General features: G+C 38.3%; 3 protein-coding genes and 1 pseudogene across 3 annotated transcripts; 3 read left to right on the forward strand and 1 right to left on the reverse strand.

The window, feature by feature from the left end:
- Positions 1-911: 911 nt before the first annotated feature.
- LOC122665926 lies at positions 912-4,346 on the forward strand (annotated as a pseudogene).
- Positions 4,347-4,956: 610 nt separating this feature from the next.
- LOC122664347 (probable long-chain-alcohol O-fatty-acyltransferase 5) lies at positions 4,957-6,086 on the reverse strand. The gene has a single exon (XM_043860124.1). The coding sequence runs from the start codon at positions 6,029-6,031 to the stop codon at positions 4,979-4,981; it is 1,053 nt and encodes a 350-aa protein (XP_043716059.1). The 5' UTR covers positions 6,032-6,086; the 3' UTR covers positions 4,957-4,978.
- An 11,292-nt stretch (positions 6,087-17,378) lies between these two features.
- LOC122664348 (probable LRR receptor-like serine/threonine-protein kinase At3g47570) lies at positions 17,379-18,812 on the forward strand. The gene is made up of 2 exons (XM_043860125.1): positions 17,379-17,848; positions 18,604-18,812. Exons 1-2 carry the CDS (start codon positions 17,416-17,418, stop codon positions 18,666-18,668), a joined length of 498 nt encoding a protein of 165 aa, XP_043716060.1. The 5' UTR covers positions 17,379-17,415; the 3' UTR covers positions 18,669-18,812.
- Positions 18,813-20,164: 1,352 nt separating this feature from the next.
- On the forward strand, positions 20,165-21,196 carry LOC122665927. The gene has a single exon (XM_043862053.1). It carries the CDS (start codon positions 20,165-20,167, stop codon positions 21,194-21,196), a length of 1,032 nt encoding a protein of 343 aa, XP_043717988.1.
- The last annotated feature ends 2,465 nt before the right edge of the window (positions 21,197-23,661 follow it).

Here is a 23,661-nt window from a genome sequence, read left to right on the forward strand (position 1 = left end):
AGAAAGGTCGGTGGAGAAGAGATTTAATTTTTGGGAAAATAAAGAAAGAGAGAGGGAGAGAGAGAGTGTGTGTTCAGACACTTTTTGTGTTTTTGGATCTTTTTCTACTTTAGCATGTCATATGCGCAAGCTTTTATTGACGATAGAGATGGATTTGGTTATTTCTTTGGGACCCACAATGTTGCACTTAAGTCTTGTACTCTCCTCTTGTTTCTCTGGTCTTTGAACTTTGATGGTGGCAGTGAAGCAAATGAATCTGGTGTGATATTGACGAGAACGGCTCAATCTCTATTCTATTTTATTCTTGTTTTTCTGTCTCTTGTAGCTAATGTGTACAGTGGAGATCCATATTTGGAACTCTCCCTCTTGTCTTGTGTTAGTTAATTAGTGGGAACTCATCCCCCTTCACAAGAACATATCTGGTTAAAAATATATGGTTATCTCATTATAGATAGAAAGAAATGTAATGTTGGAAGAATGATTTAATGATAAGATAATCAATTTGCTCATCTCATTTTCAGACAATCTACATTCATTTCTTGTAGATTATTGATATTTTGGTAAATTAAATGATAATCTTAGAGATGTTATACAACATATTATATTATTGGGTTTATTTTAGTTCATAAAATCATGATATTATTTTGTTTATTAGGTGGTGACTGCATATTATATAATGAATATATGTCCATTTTTTTAAAAGTATTATTGCCGTCTATGCAGTATTATACCCATATTAATTACGTACTATATTATTATCATATGTGTTTTATGAAGCCGGAGTTTTGAAAAGTATTATTACCGTCTAATCCATTTAATTCCCATACGTATCCATTCCCGATCAATTGCCGTTCTCGAATTTGCTAAGGGCTGGACGCTCCAGCTGCCGCCACTGCAGGACACGAGCCAAATCCGCTTCGATCCCAACAGAGACTAGACATGTTGAGGAGCTCAGCGAGTTTATCTTCTAAGCTCTTCAATGTTTAAAATCCTACTCCAACCGTTCCCGTCTCCTCAATCCAGCTTCGTTCTGTTGACACTTTCTCAGTCCATGGCGTCCGAACAGGACTTTTTCAGACTCTCCTTAGCTCTTCGAGCGCGGGAATACCTTCTTCCGTGGATTCGTTGAAGTTAGGACTGGAGAAATCTGATGCAGGAAGATCTTTCGGGTCTGCTTCTTCGGCAACGGTCTTTAATACTTCAAAATTGGCGTCTGTACCGGTGTCGAAGGCTAGAAATTTGGCCGAGTCGATACGGAACTACGGTTGGTGTTATTGGGAGTTATCCAAGGCACGGCTGAGGTTAGATTTTACAAATTTAGCTTTTGGTTGGATTTTAACACTTCTGAATCTATGTGGTGGAATTCAGATTGGTTGGATTTTGAATTTGATCTGCATGATATCGATAGGAAATGGGAGAGCGGAGGGAGGGGGGGGGGGGGAAGGAGTCGTTAAACACTTTCTTGAGAGTGTTCGTTCAGATCGGTTTCCTCTGTTATTGGATTGGAGTTTCTCTCTGACTTCAATGCATAAATGTCAAAATGATGAACTAAGACATACATAACCATAATACATTGTTCTGATGAGTTAAATTTGTACCTTTTTGTATTTCATATCACATTATTGGAATCTTTAGTATTTGCTACTTGGTTCATTAGCTAGCTTGCAATTAACGTGGGTTTTTGGTTTAGTTTATTTAGTTGTGACTTGTGAGGTTTTGTAAATACATGAGGATCATAGAGAAGAAAATCATCCCTTTTCTTGGTGCCGGGCATTGTCTATTATGGAGATGTGGGATGCTGCTATCATATTACTTAGTTTACTCTTAAAGTATATGTTAATGGAATTTGTGGTAGTCTTGATCATACACTTTCAAGCATTGTGTTCCTTCTGTGTCATGTAAGATATGAATTTTTTTAGTTGTATTGGCTTAGAAAACATATCTTCCTATATTCAATTTATAGTGAATCTAGTCAGAGATTTCCTTTTTGAATGAATGATGTACTTATTAGAAGAAGAGGGAAACAGGAGCTAGAGTGCAAGAGGATAGCAACGCATCACTGTAACTATTTTGAATACCATATATGGCAGGATAGAGCCCCGAATTAGCTAGATTAATCCACCTAGTCCAGTGAGGAAGCCTCTAGATTTTACTTATCTCATCTGATATTTATCTATTGTTCAATACATTTTTGCTATAAAGTGCTCAAAGCCAAGGTCGAAGCCACTTTAAGGCCACAGTAAGAGCTGTAAACTTCCATTACCGAATCCCTTTCTAACAAAAAGTGAGATGTCTTTTGTAGCTTTTCTATGCTGTAACAAGACAAGGCAACGGCTTGAGTTATTGGGTGAGCTGTTTTGGCTTTGGAGCTTGTTGGTGTGCATCTTGAAAATATAGATGGATTTGGACTCTTAAAGAGGCACCATCGAAAGGCAAAAGTGAGGAACTCCATTTACAAAGGATTTGTTAATCATTAAGAAAGTGCTATTGATACTGATCTATTTATTTCTAAAAATATAATCACATTGGGTATCAATGGCGCATTTAGCCAATCTTATGGCTTAACATGTGTGGCCTGAATACACCAAAAGTTTTGCCGGAGCACTTTCTTCCTTCTCTAATTTCTACTTTCAGTGACAGGCATGCTTATCATCTATTTTCTTCCTCTTCTCCTCTCTCTTTCTTGTGGTCGGACTCCCCCCCCCCCCCCTTCTTAATCCTCATCTTCTATTGTTTTGATTTCCCTGATTTTCCCCTTTAATGCATGGATTCTTGGTCTGGGGGTATGTGGTAACTTACCTCCCTCTTCTTTGATTTCTTTCCAGCATGCTAGTAGTTGCAACTTCTGGAGCTGGCTTTGTTCTCGGGAGTGGCAGTGCAATTGATTATGCTGGACTCTGCTATACTTGTGCTGGTACCATGATGATAGTGGAAAATGTAGTGAAGTGGATCCAAAGGGTAGACCAATTATTAGGATTGTCAAGGCAGGTTGATTGTTGGCATGATGACATGACCGTTAGAATCTTTGTGGTCTCCCTTTTATGAATAATGATAATAATGGCAAGTGTGCTGAAGAGCATCAGAAAGGTCCTGAACAAGTTGCAATGGTGTAATTTCTGCATGTTTTGGTCCAGGTGGAAGTCAAAGGGGGAACTTTCTCATCCATATTCATCTATTTGATTGATATGGCTTGTTCTCTTATTCTGCTTTCTTTTACATATTCAGGTTTAGAATGTTCTCTCTTGGTGATGCTTCTGGTCAGAGAACTGCCTTGGTGGCTTTGAGGAACTGCTTATATCTGCTTCCTTTGGGTTTTTTAGCTTATGACTGTAAGTTATAGTGCCAAACATAAGCTTTTTTCTGCTTTAGACTTCTTTTAATATTTATTTCATTTCTTTCTTTCAGTATTTTGCATTTTAGCTGAATCGTCATGACCTCAAGAAATGGTTGGTTCTTATGTCCATTTGGACAATCAGATCCACATTCCCACTCTTGAGACACTGAATTTTCAGTCTGCATGTTTACATTATCAGACAAAATATAATATATTGGCTGCCCACCTGATGCAACCTTTACCTGAGCTTTGGACTGTCAATGAATGAACTCTGGATGTGGACAAATTAGTCCTAAGATGACACTATTGATCTGATTCTTAGTATTATTGCAACTTCTGTATCACTGTATTTAGTAATTGTCAGAGCAATTTTGTACATTAATCTTTCCAGGTAACATTTTCAGTTATTAATCTGTCTGCAGGGGGTGTCACTTCTGGATGCTTTTGTCTCGAGTCATCACTTCTTACTCTTACTATGAGTGCTGCAGCATTTTCATTTTACCGAGAGCGCACCACAAAAAATGCCAGGAAGATGTTCCATGCCAGCCTCCTCTATCTTCCTGTATTTATGTCTGGGATGCTATTTCACCATATAGCTGATGACAAACAGGACTTTGTGGAGACCACTTGTGGTCGGCTTGTTGAACCGACATTGTCAGGAACTTGGGCACAGGAAACTGAGAAAGATGATTCCCGGAACAAGCCAAGAAGGGAGTCCTCTATTGGGGTCCAACCATGGCCCCCTGTAGTATTTGCTTCTGTTGCTCCTTTTCCTTGCCTGCCAGCACCTCTGTATGCTACCCCCGATTCATGAGTCTACCAGGATTAATTTGCCTTCTTGGGTGCAAAAACATCTCCAATAACGGCAGAATTGCGAATTGCCGGTAATGTTTTCCCCAGGAGTTGTTGAACATCTTATTTGAGGCTTTTTTCTTTTTCTCTTCCTTTATTGGGCAGGATTGAGTAATTTTTTGGTTACCATATGAATATTCTTTTTACTTGTTTATGAAAATCAGTTTCAGTGCAAAAGAAAGAAACGATGAACCTTTACTTATTCTTTATTCTCATTTAGTAGAGGATTGAGTTTCCTTGTAAACAGGTTTTGGTATAGGAATGGGTCACCTGTTCAGTCTCCCTATGGCACTGCATACAAATTTTTTCTATCTTCGCTGTTGGTCTTTGGTATGGTGAGGGGTGGTTCTCCAAAATAGAGGAGCAAGATTTGAATCCTCACCTCTTCTAAGCCTTAAAATATTTTTTAGACAAATCAAATTCTCCAGATTATAGCTGAATTGACACAAAACTATTAATTCAAGTGCACAACGGGCAGCGTTAAAGCATGATCGAGCATTACACCAGCAACTTGGTTGCTTTTTCCATCGATGATTCGATACTTTTAATTCACAACCACAATCTTTGTTAAAACAGAGTGACATCCTTTCTTTTGCTGTTAAAACTTTATGATCGAGTTGTTCTTCACCCATGGGGAAGAGAGAATCTTAATTCATTTATTACATCGGTAGGAAACTAGGAGGTTTAGGGACTGAGGTTCTGTCATTTCAGTTCCATTGATTCAGAACCAAGTTGCAGCCTCCTACAAATACATTATTTCTGCCATGAAATGGAGAAACCGATTGAAACCACTCACTGTTTGTAAGTGTTCATGGACAATAGCATTGGAATGTGCCTAATTTTCTCTCTCAGAAACTCAAGCAAAGCAAGAAGCTCGTTGAAGCTCCTCACATCTGTGCCACTTCGAACGATGGGTGGCAGAAAGAGCCATACAGTAGTAACTGCCACAAACCCAACAGTCAAGGGGCACGAAATAGCCGGATGTAATCGCCAACTCAAAGCTTTCTTTGCTGCAACCTCCACAGCTGTACAGATCCCATGCAGAATGAAGAACCATGTGACCTCCCATGTGGGATTACAACTTGTGAAATAATAGAACACAAGCTCATGCATGAGGCCAGACACAATGAATGTGGCTAGTATGGCCGGAACTGCAGCCCACTTCTGATCCAACACACACATAGAGATCTGCTTGACAGGGTTGTATATGGTGGGTCTTAGAATGCTTGATACCACAAGGTTCCATCTCCTTCCCCAGAAATCCTGCAGTGATGTTGCCAAGTATGGTTTGTTTGACTGTGGTTCAAGATCAATACCAAGCAGGAGTCTAGCAGTAGTTGCACCAGCAGCAAAAAGCAATTCCAGAGACAGGTATATATAGCAGCCATATATGGCCATCATGATCTGTGGGTGTAACTGAGATTTGTGGTATAAATAGATATATAACACTAGAGCTGAAAGAAAGCAATTTGTTGCAAAGGCTATAATGGTTGGAGTTGAGTTGGGTTCAGATGGGCAACCTTGTTTGACCTTGATTGGAAGGAAAGCTTCACAGATGAAACGTAGGAGTGATTTTGGTGGTGGGTGAGATGATAAAGGGCCTTTGTCAAAGGAGAAGAGGAGGAGGTTAAAGTTAGCAAGCCAAGTGATGAGGAAAGCTGAGGTTGATCGGAGAGTAGGAGATGTGAAGTTCAATGGTTGGAAAGTGAAGAGGTAGAGGAAGGGAAGGAGGATGAGAAGCCTGAAGAAGCCTTTTGGGATCTTTCTAACTACAAAGTAACAGAAGGAGAGAGATGAGAGAAGTGAAAAACATACCTTCATCAGATTTTGGATCTCAGAAGCCATGGATGGTGGTGTTGCTGGTTAGTTTGTTTCTCTCTTGCTTGCTTGTTTATTGTATTTGGTGTTATTTACAGTTCTCTTCATATATCTGCCTGTCTGGCATGGGATGGGTTTTGTGTTTCTCAATAAGGGTCAGTCAAGTCATCTAGAGTGTTTGACTTGTTGAAAAAAAAATAAGAGAGTATTTTAGTCCCCAGCCCCAGCATGGGGCTATGAGGACCAAAGAACTTTCAATGGTGGGCTTATTTTTAATTTGATGTGATAATGATGGACATTACATGTTTAGGTTGTGGAATATTCAATTTATGTTAATTGCCAACCTTTTGGGATTGGTGTGTGGTTTGTGTGATTACACTTTCATAAAAACAAAAAAACAGAAAAAGAGGTGTGTGGGTTTAGTCTTCCATCGGGTGTGTGAGTGTGGTGTATGTTGTGTATATTCGCTATTCCATGGTCCTAAAAGTTAGTTAACTTTTTGGGATTGGTGTGTGGTTTGTGTGATTACACTTTCATCAAAAAAAAGAAAAAGAGGTGTGTGGGTTTAGTCCCACATCGAGTGTGTTATGTGTATATTTGCCATTCCACGGTCCTAACATTCAATTAACCTTTTGGGATTGATGTGTGGTTTGTGTGATTACACTTTCATCAGAAAAACCTTTTCTGGCATCACTTGTCAACAGATCCAGTTGACAAATTTGGACGTCTGTGTGTGCATTCAATAGAAGTCTTAAATATATAACCGTAGCAGCAGCAATAATGGTATTTCATAGTTACTTCTTGTATGACTCAATTAAATAGTGCCTCAGTTCCGCAGCACGACGAGGGAGGGACTGGAAATGCGGTCATCAGTTGCTTATGTCAGCAATATGAATTCAGAGATGCATTATGTCAACAATGCATAATTAATGAAGAAGAAGATGAATTGAAATAATGAATCAGAACACATGGAGCCGTCTTGTTATTATTCTGTCAAGAAAAATATGGCAGACTAACTGAAATTTATATCAATTGATGAAAAATTTTAATGCAAAAAATCATGTTGGGTCTTTGAAACAGTTCGAAGCATTTCGATAATAATCAGTTTGATATGTTTTACCAAGAAGGTCTACGGTTACAACTTTTCTCAGTTCTTTCTAATTCACAAGAGTAGAAGCCTTTCTTTTCTTGAGTTGCAGAAATATGCAACAGGATAAAGGAAACCGATTGAGAAACTTGCATGGGGCTGGCTGTTCACTCACTTTTTTTCTGCTAATATGCAATCGATTAGAAGTAGAAGACTGATGGCTTGACTGAAGGCGGCCTCTCTCGGGAAACATGACCCAAATTCTCTTCTTTCTTTAGAGGGAAAGGGCGCACACCATGGTCAGCAGTCTAAGGGTGTCAAAATGAAACCGAAACCATATATTGAACCGAATCAAACTGTTTACACCGAAACCGTGAACCATTTAATAAAAATGGTTTGGTTTTAAAATTAAGGCCGTTTAGTTAACTGGTTTAAATCGAACGAAACCGTTAAAACTAAGATAATTATTAGTAATATGTAATGCAATAATTAGCCATTCAATTCAATCATACTTCCATTTCAAAACAAAAAAAAGAGTAAAAGACATGTAATAGAAAATAGCCGTTTGAATAAGAAAAGCTAATCAACCTTATAAAAACGATTAAATTAAAACTGTTTATAAATGGTTTCGGTTTCAATATGTGAAACCGTTTATTAAATAGTTTGGTTTTGGTTTTACCTAAAAAAAAATTTTGCACTGATACCCCACAAAGGGAAGCCTCTACTTCTTATTATTAGAACATCTACCAACTAGGTAAGAATTCCTTTCTCTTTTACATATTCTTCGCCGATTTTACCACTCTCATACTTATTTTGTATCTTTAGAGATGTATGCTCCCATCTCTTTAGATGGTGATCACACACACGCTAAGTTGTTATTTCTTTTATTCACTTTCAATGTATGACCCTCATCCCCTGTAGATTAATCATGGCGAATCTTGAATTCATGAACATCCTAGCTAATGTGGAAGCTGAGGACAAAGCAATTGAGTACCATTTGGGCATCTGAATAGCCATAACATGACTGTGCTCAACATGCTCAAAGCGAATGAGGTATTTCCCGGGTATGTGATTAGACAAGCACCATCAAGAATATTCAAATGTTTTGCTCCCTTCTTCTAATGATTAATGCTACGGTCTAGGGTATACTCCTACATCTGAAAACATTGCCAAACAAAGCAAAAAGAAACACAAAAGATTAGGGAACTTGCCTAAAAAAACTATAGAAAGACCCTCAAAAATATCAATTTGGATTCTCTAGTGTCGAGTTGCCTGATAGGACCCTACTGCCAAGACACAATAAGGCGGTAAATTACTGCCTTACCCCTGTCCGAGCGCCTTGCAGAGGACCAGGATCCACAACAAAAGAATATTAAAACAAAGAGAGATTCTTCGAAGAAAGTGCTGATTAGTGGGAATAAATAAACCTAAGTAGATGAAAGTGGATGATTAAAAGATGTTAAGGGGATTAATAATAGAGCAAGAGCAAACAAGTCTGGATCCTCTTGGAAAAATGCCGGAGGAACTTCCGAGGAAAGCAAAGAAACCTTAACAGTTGTGATGACTTTAAATTTTCATATTTTATTTTTATAAAGGATGATTTTTATTCATTGACCTGAAAACACATTCAAGATGGATTACAGGATCCGTCAAAAACAGAGTAAAATAACCATCAATCATCGATCCTTATCTCTTTTTAAGTCTTCAGAGTTTTGCCTCCAACTCCTACTTCACCATCTCCAAATTTTCAGTCCATACTATAGATCGAGCTCCATTCATTCAGCTGCAACAGAAAACTAACATTTGATTGATGGGTTTTAATGCAATTCTTCTTCTTCTTCTTCTTCTTCTTCTCTGGTGCAACAGCTGCATGAGTTTGGTGCATTCACAATCAAGAGGATCAAATGAAACGGATCGGCTAGCCTTGCTGGCTTGAAGGTTCGTATAATTGATGACCCTTTTCATGTTGTGAGCTCTTGGAATGACTCTGTTCCTTATTGCGAGTGGGCAGGTGTTATATGTGGTGGTGGTGGTCTCCGGCATCTAAACAAGGTTAGAGCCTTGCGTTTACAGTCCAATGGGTTGGTGGGTTCCCTGGCTCCAGAAATAGGAAACCTTTCTTTCCTTCAAGAGATTTCTCTTTACAACAACAGCCAGCTTCTATGGTGAATCCCTAGTGAAGGAAGTTTTCTGTCCAAACTTCGCTATTTGCTTCTATTCAATAATTCATTTGATGGGGCAATCCCACCCAACGTATTACGTTGCTGCAACCTTATTGAACTCCGTTTAGGTTTCAACAATATTGTGGGGAAAATTCCAATACAACTTGGCACCTTGTCTAAGCTTCAAAAACTTTCAATCCATATCAACAGATTGACAGGACAGATCCCACCTTCTATTGGGAATCTTTCATCCCTTTACTCCATTTCCGCAGCAGACAATTATTTAAGTGGAAGTATTCTAGATTCCCTTGGTCAATTCACAAGCTTAACTCTTCTCGGGCTTGGTGGAAATAATTTGTCTGGCACTATCCCTCCCACTATATATAATCTTTCCTCACTCGATGTTGTTGATGTGGGATTTAATCAACTTCAAGGGAGTTTTCCACCAAATTTAGGTTTCAATCTTCCTAATCTATGGGGGGTTTTTAGCTGAAGAAAACCAGTTTCATGGACCAAATTCCAATTTCTGTGTCCAATTTTTCGAAACTCGAACAACTTATGATTGACACAAACAATCTTACTGGGAAAATAGCTATTGATTTTGGAGGCCTATCAAAACTCACTCGGCTTGTATTGGGCTCAAATTATTTGGGAAGTGGAGAGACAGAGGACCTGAATTTTGTTGGATTTTGTGTTTTTCAAAAATTAATTTCAAAATTTTCTTTTTAGAAATATAAGTTTCAAATATGAAAAACCCTTTCTCTCCACTTTGTTTTGATTTTGTTGGAAACACTTGTATATGTGTGTGCATGGTGATTTGAACCAATGACCTCTTGTATAAACTTGTAAGGAAACTTGAAAAGGCATGAGAACCTCTTCAAGTTTAGTCCCACATTGGTTAGGGACAACTAGAAAAATGACTAATATGAGCTCATGTAGCTTACAAGGGATAGAGGGTTCTAAGGGAAGTCTCCCTTGTCCCATGTGTGAGGTTGGGGTCCAGGGTGCTTTTCACACACGCGCGTGGGCCAAGCTGGGCTGGGCCGTGGTCAAGGCGGGGCGGGGCGGGTGTGGGTTCATATGATGTATTCTTTTTGGTGAAGTACATGCACCCACATACATGATGCACATCCACCCATTATCCGAGATGGCATCATGCACATGCATTGTAGTACGTATAGGCACATGCACCCATACGTAGGGACCTAGAATAATTCGTGTAAGTGTTTCCAGTGCTCTCTGCATTCTGTTTGCTCCTTATCTTCTTCTTTTTCTTTTCTGATTACTGAGTAATTACCTTTGGGTACTCCGTATTGTAATCACTCTTGGGTGCTGCCAATTGTGATTGAAGTGGTTTTATCTTGGAGGTAGAACGCCAAGGTCAACCCGGATCTGCACTAATAGGGGGCGTTCCACACCTTAAGGAAAGTACTCTCTGTACGACTCCACTTGTGTTCCTGCTTGCTGTTTTGGAACAAACAAGAAGACAGTCATCGTTGTACTGTAAGTTGTTTTATTTCTGTATTTGTTTTGTTATTTCATTCGGGTATATATATATTTATATACAAGCAGATTCTGTCAAGTCTTATACCAGTTGCCTGGAATACTATTCTCTAACAAGCTTAAGGTGTGGAATAGGTATAAGACATGGCTAATGATTCTGGTTCAGATGCACTTAATGTCAATCCAACCAATGGGGCAGATCCAAATGTTGTTGCCGATCCAGTGTTGCCTACCATGTTTTCTCATCTGACTAATGTTGTGCCCTCCATGAGTGCTCTTCAACCGTCGATGGAGAAAATGAGGATTGTTTCAGAGTTTGACAAAATTGACCAGTTCAATGGTCAAAATTTCAAACGTTGGAAACAAATGATGCTGTTCGCTTTGACTCAAATTGGGGTGGCGTTTGCTTTAACAAAACCCTAACCGAGCCAAAGTGATAATGCTGCACTTGAGGCAAAGAGGCTTGCATGGGTGGAGGCAGACTTCCAGTGCAAAAATCGTATATTGAACGCTCTTTTTCTTGAATTGTACAATGTTTACAATTCACTTGAGTTTGGTTATATGATTTGGGAAGCGTTCACCAAGAAGTATACTCTTGAAGATGCGGGAAGCAGCAAATATGTGACGGCAAATTTTCTCAATTTTGAAATGAATGATGGAGAAGAAATATCTCCTTAGGTTGACAGGTTCCAAGTACTTGTTGGACGATTGGCCAAAGAGAATATTGTCTTACCTGAAGTTTTTGTTACCAGTTCCTTGATTGAAAAATTACCTTCCTCTTGAATGAATTCAAAGTGGCTATGAAGCATAAGAGGAAGAAATGGACCTTTGAGCAAGTTGTGATCCGAATTAAAATTGAGGAAAGGAACAGAGCAAAGGATAAGGTTGACAAGGTAACTGGGTTGACTAAACTCAAAGCGAATCTTGTGAAAACCGGGAAGCAATCACCATCTAATAAGAGCCTTCAAACTAAGAAGGATAAGAGCTTCAAGAAGAAAAAGGGTAATTGCTTCATCTGTGGCAAAGCAGGTCATTTTAAAAAGAATTGTCAAAACAAGAAAAAGAATGAGAAGAAAATCAATCTCATTGAAAGCGAGATTTTCACTGCTATGGTAACCGAGGTGAATATGATTGATAAACCCAAAGATTGGGTTATCGACACCGGTGCTACTCGACATATCAGTGGGGATCGAAGTATGTTTTCCAAGTATTCACCGGTTATCACAGGTGAAAGGATATTTATGGGAAATTCTAATACTTCGATTATTGTCGGCAAGGGACAAGTCACTTTAAAATTAACCTCGAAAAAGATATTAATTTTGGACAATGTTCTTCATGTTCCCGAAATAAGGAGGAATTTGGTGTCAGGGCCACTCTTGAACAAGGCAGGGTTTAAATTATCTTTTGAGTCTGACAAGATGATATTGGTTAAGAATGATGTATTTGTAGGAAAGAGTTACCTAAATGATGGGCTCTTCGTATTAAGTGTTTCTGATGTTATGAATGAAGTATCTAGTTCTGTTTAATTTGTTGGTTCTTATGATATGTGGCATGCTAGATTAGGACATTGTAGTGTTGCTTATATTAACAAGATTTACAAGTTGGGATTAATTGATGGGAACATCAAACCCTTCTTGGACAAGTGTCCTACCTGTATTGATGCCAAATTCACCAAGAGGCCACATAAATCTGTAACTAGACAAAGTAATCTTCTTGATCTTGTTCATAGTGACTTATGCGATTTTAAGTCACTAGAATCAAAAGGTGGTAAGAAATACATGGTAACGTTTATTGATGACTATTCAAGGTATACTATGATTTATTTGTTTGCTTTAAAGGATGAAGTGTGTAATGCATTTATCTCGTATAAGGCGGAAGTTGAAAATCAACTTGGGAAGAGAATTAAAAGACTTAGAACTGACAGAGGTTCAGAATATTTTAATCTCTATAATTTTTTTGAAAGTAATGGCATCATACATGAAACTACCGCTCCTTATCAACCAGAATCGAATGGCATAGCCGAAAGAAAAAATCGGACCTTAAAAGAAATGATGAATTCATTACTAGTAAGTTCGGGATTACCTCTTGAAATGTGGGGGGAAGCTATTTTAACGGCTAGTTATATACTCAATAGAGTACCCCACAAAAAGACAGGTATGTTGCCTTTCGAGTTATGACACAATCGAAAGCCTAGTATTAAACACTTAAGAGTTTGGGGCTGTTTGGCAAAGGTAGCAATACCTGAACCAAAGAAAAAGAAACTTGGTTCTAGAACTTTTGATAGCGTATTTATAGGATACGCGATGCACAGTAATGCATACAGGTTTATGGTACTAAAGACCATAGAAGGTGTATGTGAAGAATATGACATTGTTGAGTCCAGAGATGCTGAATTTTTTGAAAATATCTTTCCTTATAAGTCAAATCAGTTGGCTAATAACAAATATTATAATGATTCGATGTTAGAAAAAGAAGTGTCAAATGATGATCATGCAATTGATGATGGTCATGAGTTAAGTGATGACAATACAAGTCAACTACGAAGAAGTAAAAGACAAAAGAAATCTAAGTATTACAGACATGATTGGATCGTTTATTTAATAAACAATGAACCTCACTGGCTTGTCTATCTAATAGATAAGGATCCTGTTACCTATAGAGAAGCAGTAACATCTCAAGATGCTGTATTATAGAAGGAAGTAATAAAAAGTGAGTTGGATTCAATCATATCCAATCATACTTGGGAACTTATTGACTTGCCACAAGGATCTAAGGTGTTAGATACTAAGTAGATATTCCGTAAAAAATTGAAAGCGGATGGATCACTTGACAAGTTTAAAGCAAGACTAGTAGTCAAAGGCTTTAGACAAATGAAAAATATTAACTATTTTGACACTTTTGCTCCTGTAGCCAGAATTACTACTATAAGAGTTATGATGGCTATAGCGTCTATATACAATTTGGTGATACACCAAATGGATGTCAAGACAGCATTTTTAAATGGTGACTTGGAGGAAGAGATTTATATCAAACAATCAGAAGGTTGTAGTATTCTTGGACACGAATACAAAGTGTGTAAATTGGTGAAGTCTTTATATGGACTTAAACAAGCACCAAAATAATGGCACAAAAAGTTTGATGTTGTACTACTATCAAATGACTTTCTGGTCAATGATGCAGAAAGATGTTTGTATAGTAAATTTCATCAAGGAAAGAGTGTGTTTATACTAGTTTATGTCGATGACATGTTGATAATGAAAACTAGTATGGATATAGTGAAACAAACCAAAAGTCTTTTGGTGTCTAACTTTGATACAAAAGACATGGGTGAAGCTGATGTGATTCTTGGAATAAAAATCATCAGAAAGGATAAAGAAATTATCTTATCTCAAGCTCACTATGTTGAGAACATGCTTAAGAAGTATGGTTATTTTGATTCAAAGGCTATAAAGACATCTTTTGATCAGGGATGCCATTTACGAAAGAATTTGGGTGAACCAGTTAATCAAAAGAGATATTCTCAAATTATTAGTTCCGTTTCGTATTTGATGAATAGCACAAGGCCAGATATTGCTTTAGCCGTTGGAAAATTGAGTCAATTCACTCATAACCCTGGAGAAGAGCATTGGCATGCTATTAACAGGTTAATGAGGTACCTAAAAGGTACGATGAATTATGGTCTTCATTATAGCGGAATACTGGCTGTACTAGAAAGTTATTGTGATGCTAATTGAATCTCAGATACGAATGAATCCTTAGCAACTAGCGGGTATGTATTCACGCTAGGTAGTGGAGCAATTTCTTGAAAATATGTAAAACAGTCGTGTAGTATAGGTTCCACCATGGAAGCTGAATTTATTGCCTTAGAAAAGACAGGAACTGAAGTCGAATGGCTCAGGAATGTTGTGACGGATATTCCATTATAGCCGAAACCAGTGCCTTCTATCTCACTTCACTATGATTGTATAGCAGCTATTGCAAAAGCAAAGAATAGGGTGTACAATGGAAAAATGAGACATATACGTCTACATCATAATTTTAGTAGGCAATATATAAGTGAAGGGACGATAGCTATCGACTATGTGAAATTCGAAAGGAATCTTACGGATGTGTTCACAAAACCTATGCCTACAGTACTTCTTAATGAAGCATCTAAAGGAATGAGCTTGAGGCCTGTGTCATAGGTCATGTGATGGAAACCCAACCTATGTGAAGATGACTAATCCTGAATTAGGTTCAAAGGGTACAAACGAAGTCACTAGGAGACCTGTATAGTACTACTATGTATTTGCTCATTCTGGTTAGATGGTAAAGTAGTACCACCACAATGAGAAGAGGTTGAGTTATAAGACTTTTAATTAGCCGAATCCTACGAAATGTGGGGGTGTGTTAACTGTGGTGCACATTGGCTAACCTAAATAAATGTAGGGGGTGGAGTCGCCTACCGATAAGAGTTTTTAAAAGGCGAACTCTTTAAACATTCATGAGACCAAGATAGGGGACAAGGCCATATAATGTCCAATTTTATATTTAAGATGAGGTCCGAACGTCGACTGGTAGGATATGGGTGGTGAGCTAGCCAGCTACACAGAAGAGGAAAGGTTCAAGAAGTCTGACTTCACCCGTACTCTGTAGCATAGTTCATCAGACCTAGTGTAGGTTCAAGTCCGAAAGACACCTCCAACGATGTGTCCTACTATGTCTAAATTTTACTCAGTAGTCTGTTCTGTTTTATCACTATTTTGAAACTTGTGGGGGATTGTTGGATTTTGTGTTTTTCAAAAAGTAATTTCAAAACTTTTCTTTTTGAAATGTTCTTTTTGAAATATAAGTTTCAAATATGAAAAACCCTTTCCCTCCACTTTATTTTGATTTTGTTGGAAACACTTGTATATGTGTGTGCATGGTGATTTGAACCAAAGACCTCTTGGATAAACTTGTAAGAAAACTTGAAAAGGCATGAGAACCTCTTCAAGTTTAGTCCCACATTGGTTAGGGACAACTAGAAAAGTGAGCTAATATGAACTTATGTAGCTTACAAGGGATAGAGGGTTCTAAGGGAAGTCTCCCTTATCCCATGTGTGAGGTTGGGGTCCGGGGTGCTTTTCACACAAGCGCGCACCCCGAGCCGAGCCGGCCCAAGGCGGGGCGGGGCGGGGCGGGGCGGTGTGGGTGTGGGTGTGGGTTCATATGATGTATTCTTTTTGGTGAAGTACATGCACCCACATACATGCACATGAGGTAGAACGCCAAGGTCAACCCGGATCTGCACTAATAGGGGGCGTTCCACACCCTCGTTGTACTGTAAGTTATTTTATTTCTGTATTTGTTTTATTATTTCATTCGGGTATATATATATTTATATACAAGCAGATTCTGTCAAGTCTTATACCGGTTACTTGAAATACTATTCTCTAACAATTGTCAACACATTGACCAACTGTACTGGTTTAACACTTTTGGAGCTTGATGGTAATCAGTTTGGTGGAGTGCTCCCCAACTCCATAGCAAACTTATCGACCCAACTCACACTATTCTTTTTGTCATACAATCAAATATCTGGAGACATCCCAGTGAGGATTGAGAAACTTGTAAGCTTACAATTCTTGGACCTATCTAATAACTTATTAGAAGGAAGTATTCCAACTTCAATTGGGAGACTTCAAATGCTTCATAAACTCTATTTACATGAGAACAGATTCACAGGGCTAATCCCTTCTTCTCTTGGAAACTTGACACTCTTGATTGAACTCTTTTTAGGTGATAATCTCTTGCAAGGAAAAATACCTTCAACTCTTGAACAATGCCAAAACTTGTTACGCTTAAGACTTTTCGGAAATAGTTTCAAAGGTATCATCCCTAGAGAGCTATTTGATCTTTCCATGTTAATAGAGAGCCAAACATGAGTATGAATTCTTTCTTTGGTTCTCTACCTTTGGAAGTGGGTCAATTGACCAATCTTGGAATCCTAGATGTTTCCAACAACATGTTGTGTGGGGAAATCCTACCACTCTTGGTTCTTGTACAAGCTTAGATCACATTTTTATGGAGGCTAACTTATTTCAAGGATCTATACCGTCGTCTCTGAGTTCTCTAAAAGGTCTTCAAGATTTAGATCTTTCACACAACAACTTTTCTGGTTTTATCCCAAAATATTTGGATACATTTAAGTTGTTACACAACTTAAATTTATCATTTAATCATTTGGACAGTGAGCTACCAACAGATGGAGTCTTTGAAAATTTGAGTGCAATTTCAGTCATTGGAAACAATAAGCTTTGTGGAGGTATACCAGAACTTCATTTGCCAGCTTGCCAAACTCAAAAATCAAAAGAAAATGGTATGCCTCATGTTTTCAAGCTAATAGTCATCATATGTGGTTGTGGGGGCTCTCTATGTTTCATTTTTATGATATTTTTTTATTATTATCTACCAGATAAGGAAAAAAAAGGAAAGAATCCACTTCATTTTTTTATAGAGGGTCGTCATTTTGTGATCTCTTATGCCCAACTACTTAAAGCTACTGATGAATTTTCTTCTACAAATTTGATTGGAATGAGGAGTTTTGATTCTATGTACAAAGGAGTTCTCAATCATGGAGAAACTATTGTTGCTGTAAGGTTCTCAACATTAGACAAAGAGGTGCTTCCAAGAGTTTCATGGTTGAATGTGAATCCCTTAGAAACATCCGGCATCGTAATCTTGTAAAGATCTTAACATTTTGCTCAAGTATAGATTTTGAAGGCAATGATTTTAAGGCTTTAATATATGAGTTCATGCCCAATGGAAATTTGGAGATGTGGTTACATCCACATGCAAATGACATACAAGATGAACAAAGGCATTTAAACCTTGTGCAACGATTAAATATTGCCATTGATATAGCAATAGCATTGGATTATCTTCATCACCATTGTCATATGCAGATTATTCATTGTGATATAAAGCCAAACAGTACTCTTCTTGATGATGACTTAACTGCACATTTGAGTGATTTTGGGATATCAAGAATTCTTTCAGAAGCCACAAGTAGATCTCAAAATCACACGAGCTCAATCGGAATAAATGGATCTATTGGATACATTGCACCAGGTAATTTACCTCTTTTATTGATCTAGTATAATTTTTTCCTCCTTGTTTCAAAAATTGTGATTGAGCTTACCTTAATAAGATTAATCTAATATTTGTCTTACCTCTTCCACCACATATACATTATGTAACATCTTTATCCCCTTCCTGAATAAACGTAAGTTTAACATCTTTTTTTTTTTTTTTTTGGTAAATACGTAAGTTTAACATCTCAAACAATGGAAAAGTAATAATACAAAAAATACTAAAAAAGTATGTATGCTTAGATGATATTTTTAGTCTCTCTATTTATACACTAAAGTTTTGACTGCATTCCTTACTATAACCTAATCATACCTTGAATCCAATAGGCTTCAAGCTGTAATTTTCTAAAGAATGCAAGCTGTATTTTTCTAAAGAATTATGCATTTAGTTTGTGTAGAGGTTGGTAGTTTTTTAGTATATAGATTAATATAGTCATGGCACATTAAAGTCATGAAATCAAATTAGTTGGAGAGCATATCATCAGATGATCTGTTAGACTTAGATTCACAAATATAGACGTTAGAGGAGCCTATGTTCCTTGTAAGAGCACTATAAGAACAAATTTGAAGATACCCTAATTTCTTGATACTCATGTCATGTTATGTTATTCTTCCAGTTGAGACCCATAGATTTTACTCATATTCTCACTAGTTATTCTTTCAACTGATACCAGTCAACTTTTCTCCTATTCTCAGTAGTTATAAAATTACTAACCTAAGCTACATAAATTATAGAGTATGGCGCAGGTACTGATGTTTCAACGCATGGTGATGTCTATAGTTTTGGGATTCTCTTGTGAGAGATGTTCACAAGGAAGCGGCCTACTGATGAAATGTTCAAAGATAACTTTAATCTTCACTGCTGGGCTGAGATGGCTTTACATGATGGAGTGATGGTTGTTGTCGATCCATCACTTCTCTTCCTGGAAGAAGATGATGAAGAGGCAGCAACAACTGTAACTCAAATCACTAGATTTCAAAGATGCATGAAGGATAGAGTACTAGAGTGCCTCAATTCCATTATTAGAATTGGAGTTGCCTGCTCAATTGAATCACCAAGGGATCGAATGAGCATAATTGTTGTGGTCAAAGAGCTACATCTGATTAGGAACATTTATTTTGGAGTTGACACTCACCGAAGAAGATGAACAATAATAAGAGCTATGAACAATGGAAATTCATCATTTCCTTTGAAAAATGAGTTTGTTGTACTTAATGATGCTGAAAACTTTTTTCTTTTGTTTTGAGTTAATTATGCTTTAAATGTTAGTAATTTGGATAAATGGAACATGGTATAGTTTTTTTTTTTTTGAGGGGGTGGGGTGGGTGGGAGGGAAATGTATTACTATGGTGCAAATGTTGTTCCTTAATTCATTTTCTAGTTTAAACTTTGTAACCTTGGTAGGCCTAATTATATTTTTAACTAATATAACTTTCACTGGCCTTCAACAAAGCAGATTCAAGTAATCAACTGTGATTAAATGGGATATTAATAAATCATATTATAGTCTTTTATAGGGTTTTCTGTCTTTAGTATCATATTCCTTGACACTTCACTGGCTTTAACTTTTGTTGGGTTAGTTGATGGATCAGTTCTAGGTTCTTTTGTTTCATCATGTATATAGACAATGCAACTCAATTGCAGATGCCCTTGTTGGCTTCAATGTGCATCATTAGTATTTTGTTTTTTGGTCCCTCCGACCTCCCCCCTTTCTGTCTCCCTTTATGTTTTCTAAATTTGCGAGTATTCTCCATCAATATTTTGTATCTTCATCTTGTATGGCTCCTCTAATAATAATTATTTTATTAAAATACGTTTTTGTTGAGAAATGAATAGAAACACACATAATGTTATCAAACGGTGCCTAAGTTTCCTTCAACGACGGTAAATGAGAATCTATTTACCAAATCAGGTTTAGATGCACGCAAGGGGTATCAAGGGTATTTTGAGTTTGCCAACCTTAGGATGGTGCTTTCTTTGGTTTTATACTCGAAATAAAGATTGATTGGTCAGTTTTGAAAAGAAAAACCCATTTGTGATTAATATTGTAATTTTTCCGCAGAAATATTCTCATCAGGTCCCCAATCTAACCTGTCTATTGTAATCAAATCCAACGGTCAAAACAATCAATAGCCATTGGAAATAGTCCACAGTGCAGGTGTTGTGAAAACAATTCATCCACCATCAGAGCCTGAAACAGTGAAACCCTTTGCGGCGAACTGGTCTCACCTCAAGAAGTCGAGCAGCTCTAACGATCGCAAAGTTTGAAGAAGAGAGAGAGAGAGAGAGAGAGAGATGAAGGCTTCAGTGAAGATCCGCGACGAGCAGCATCACCAGAACCCATTCCTCCGAGCAAAGATCCCAATAAGCATCTTCGGTCTACCCTTCACCTCCGCCGTCACTGCTGGAGACCCATCAGACCTCAGCTTCAGCCTTCGCACCAGCTCCTCTTCTGGTCCTTCTCTCAGGCTCTTCTACAACCCCAACACCACCACCACCAACCCTTTCTCCCTCACCCTCAAGTCTGGTGTCGGCCTTTTCGGTTCTCCCAACAACTCCCCTCTCATCATGTCCGCCCATTTTAATCTCCTCGGAAACCCTAACCCTACTTTCTCCCTCCAAATCAACCCTCAATTCGGCGATTTTTCTCTCAAGAAAACAACTCTCTCTGCTTCTAGTTCTACATCTATTAACACCAACGATAATTCTAAGGAGAATGGGGGAACCCATATCAATGGATTGGCTTGGAGAGACTTGAGTGAATTTCATGCCCGCCCAGATGGGTTTTTGTCTGGGGTTGCAGTGATGGCGAAGACGGTTTTGCCGGTGACCAAACGGGCTGTGGTTAGATTCCGGTGGGGTGTGAATTTTCCCTCTGATTTTGGCGGGAAGAAGTGGCCCTTTTTGACCTTTGATAAGGTTGGGATTGAGAGGGTTGAGCAGGAGCAGGAAGTAAAGTCCAAGAGCAGTGTTAGTAGTGATTTGGGTGATTTGGAGATGTTGAAGGGTATGTGTTTGTGGATGGGTAGAGAAGTGGAGGTTTTGCAGAAGGAGAATAGAGAGATGAGGGACATCTTCGAAGAGATTAGGAGATCAGGGGTTTCTTTGAGGAATTATCACAGGGAAAGTGATCGTCCTGGGAAGAAGAATCATTTGACGTCTCCAGTTGAAAGTTCTAACGAGTTTGAGAGGTGGAGGAATAAGAGGAACGGCAATGGAGAAGAAAATGGTCGGAGAGAAATGAAGAAATCCAGTGGTTCAGAAAGTCCTGTAGCCAATGACGTTGGGGAGGAATTGAAGAGGGCAATCAAGGCTGCATCCTCTTAGTGTTTTCTTAATGGTTTGAATTCTATCAAGTATCACAGTTTCAAGGTTTCCACTTTCCATTTTCTTCTTTTAATTTTTTGTTTCCTTTCTCTATCTGCCGGTGTAAGTAATGTAAAATTCGGAATTCTGTCTAATTTTCTTTCTTTCTTTTTTTTTGGCTGAGATTCTAAGATCCAACCATGCTACATGAGGTGTGTTAGTGGGATTTTTGTATGGATGTTCATTGAAGTTTGTCATTGATCCCACAGTTCCATTGGGAGCCAGACATAATGCAAATAACACACTAAAACACTTCTTCTTATCTCTTGTACTATTTTTCTTTTCTAGGTGTAGTATTGGCCTCAAGAGCATACTAAGAAAGTTCTTGTTTTAAGTCACTAAGACACTTGAATGATCTGCAAAAAGAATCTCTCATGTGTGCAGAATTTTCTTTTTCTAGGTTTGTTGTGGAAAATGGCATTGTCACTTGATCAGGATCTGGGTCTATCCATTTCTCAGATGGTCTAGCTCCTTTTAAGATGAAACACTGCATTTTCTTTTCCTAGGTTTATTGTAGAAATGACATATTCACTTGGTCAGGGTCTGGGTCTTTTTATTTCTCAGATAATCCTGCCCCTTTCAAGATACACTTCTTTTTTCAATTGAGAACACCATTTCTTGGTCAGAAATGGTGCACTTAGCAGACTGCACAATGGGTACTGTTCTACTCCTTAATCAGTTTTTTATGTCCATAGTACGTTGCCAGATTGTGGCATAGGATCAATATAGTTTGGTACATCATCTACACTAAGGGTTAGCTGAAACTCCTCTGTCAAGGTTTGGCACATTTTCTTCAATAGTTGATGCTGGAACTTTGTGATCTGATTCTGGTGCAGCTCCTTTGTCCAGAGGTCTTTTTCATGCACATCATTTAGTTAGGGAAACTGTGTGGAAGCCGCCCATTGTACATGGGCCACGATTACTGATAGCATGGTATGAGTGTGGTCATTCAGATTATGGAGGGGTTGGTGTATTGTTTTGTTTACTGTTTGTTTTTTGCTTGTGCTGTTTTGTAATTTTTGTAAATGCTGCAGGCCTTCTTTTTTATGCAACAAATTTGTTTATTCCCCCACCCCCAAAAAAAAATATAATAATAATAAATAAATCCATGCTAGAGTACAGCGGATTGGGTGCATCTCCTACAATGGGGAGTGTTGAAATGCCTTAGTCAGGGTTTGGCATATTTCCTTCACTAAGATCTAAGAAGATAGTGGTAAACTGGTACTCCTGGACTTAGCTTTGGCACTCTCTGGCTGGAGGATGGTTAAATGTCTTGATCAGCTTTCCTCACTGCTTTCCCTTGGGGGACTTTGCAACACCATGATCAGTTTATGGTGCAGTTCTGTTGGTGATGATGTGGTTATGTGATTAATTTGTGATGCAACTTCTTGAGTAGGAGATTTGGCACTTCCTTGACTGGGTTTTAGCATACATTTTCTTCGCTAGGGGATGGTGTAAATCTTTGATTAGATTCTATCTGGTGCATCTGATTTGTCAGAAGTTGGCACATCTGCTTCACCAGCAAGTGGTCCTTGATTAGGGGTTAGTCCGTTCACTTCTTCTGTGGAATCTGAAATTCCTGCATTCTCTTCACCAGGTGATGATGCATCTAGTTCCTCTCCTTGATCAGGATTTGGTTCATCTTCTTCTGTAGGAGATGGGGATATTTCTTGATCAAGTATCAGTGCATCTCCTCCTTTGGGGGGAATTGTGCAATCCCTTTACCGGAGATGGTACATCATCTTCATTAGGAGGTGGTGATAGTTGTTTATCAGGGGTTGGTTGGGAGTGATCTGCCTGAGCAGGGGCATCTGCAGCTCCATGCAGATTGCCGTTAGCCCTTGACAAGGAAAGAAAGGATTTAAGAATCGCACATGGAAGATCTTGTTAACAAACAGTTCTCATATAGCTGATTGATGGCATTGCAGCATTTGGGCCCAAGGGACATTTGGAGTATTAAGCAGGAGGTGAAGATCTCTTGCCAATACCCCGGTATGCTTGCAAGAGATGACCAACACTGTTGGATATCTTGATGAAGACCTGGTGGCCAGATCCAAGGTAGCAGAAATGTGTCAATTTGAGATTGAGGTTCAGGACGAGTGAGCTAGTCAAGGCACAATCAACATGACTATTGATGCCATGGTTAGGAGCATTGGGATCTATCTCTCTGTCTGGTAAGTTGTAACAAGGAATTGCAACTGGAGTCAGAGGTTGTAATGTGTTGCCTGATCAATCCTCCTTATGTTGCATATGACCTGATTAGGATATCTATAAACACCTGTGGATTTGATGTCTTTGATTTTCTGATTGTCACAGATTGATCTAGCTAACTCAGGAACCTCCCCCCCACAGTGAATTGGACCTAGAGGGGATTGAACAAGGATTGAACTAAATTGGCCTTGTTGATCTGATCAATTTTATGGTGA

Source organism: Telopea speciosissima, chromosome 6 (assembly GCF_018873765.1).
Source record: "Telopea speciosissima isolate NSW1024214 ecotype Mountain lineage chromosome 6, Tspe_v1, whole genome shotgun sequence".
Lineage (NCBI taxonomy): Eukaryota > Viridiplantae > Streptophyta > Magnoliopsida > Proteales > Proteaceae > Telopea > Telopea speciosissima.

Excerpts from the sequence above, each read along its gene's own strand:
- LOC122665927 (XM_043862053.1), top strand. The coding sequence starts at position 20,165 with ATGAAGGCTTCAGTGAAGATCCGCGACGAGCAGCATCACCAGAACCCA.
- LOC122664347 (XM_043860124.1), bottom strand. The coding sequence starts at position 6,031 with ATGGCTTCTGAGATCCAAAATCTGATGAAGGTATGTTTTTCACTTCTC.
- LOC122664348 (XM_043860125.1), top strand. The coding sequence starts at position 17,416 with ATGGTTGAATGTGAATCCCTTAGAAACATCCGGCATCGTAATCTTGTA. Across the intron at positions 17,849-18,603 it reads TATTGGATACATTGCACCAG|AGTATGGCGCAGGTACTGAT; the intron begins GTAATTTACCTC and ends CATAAATTATAG.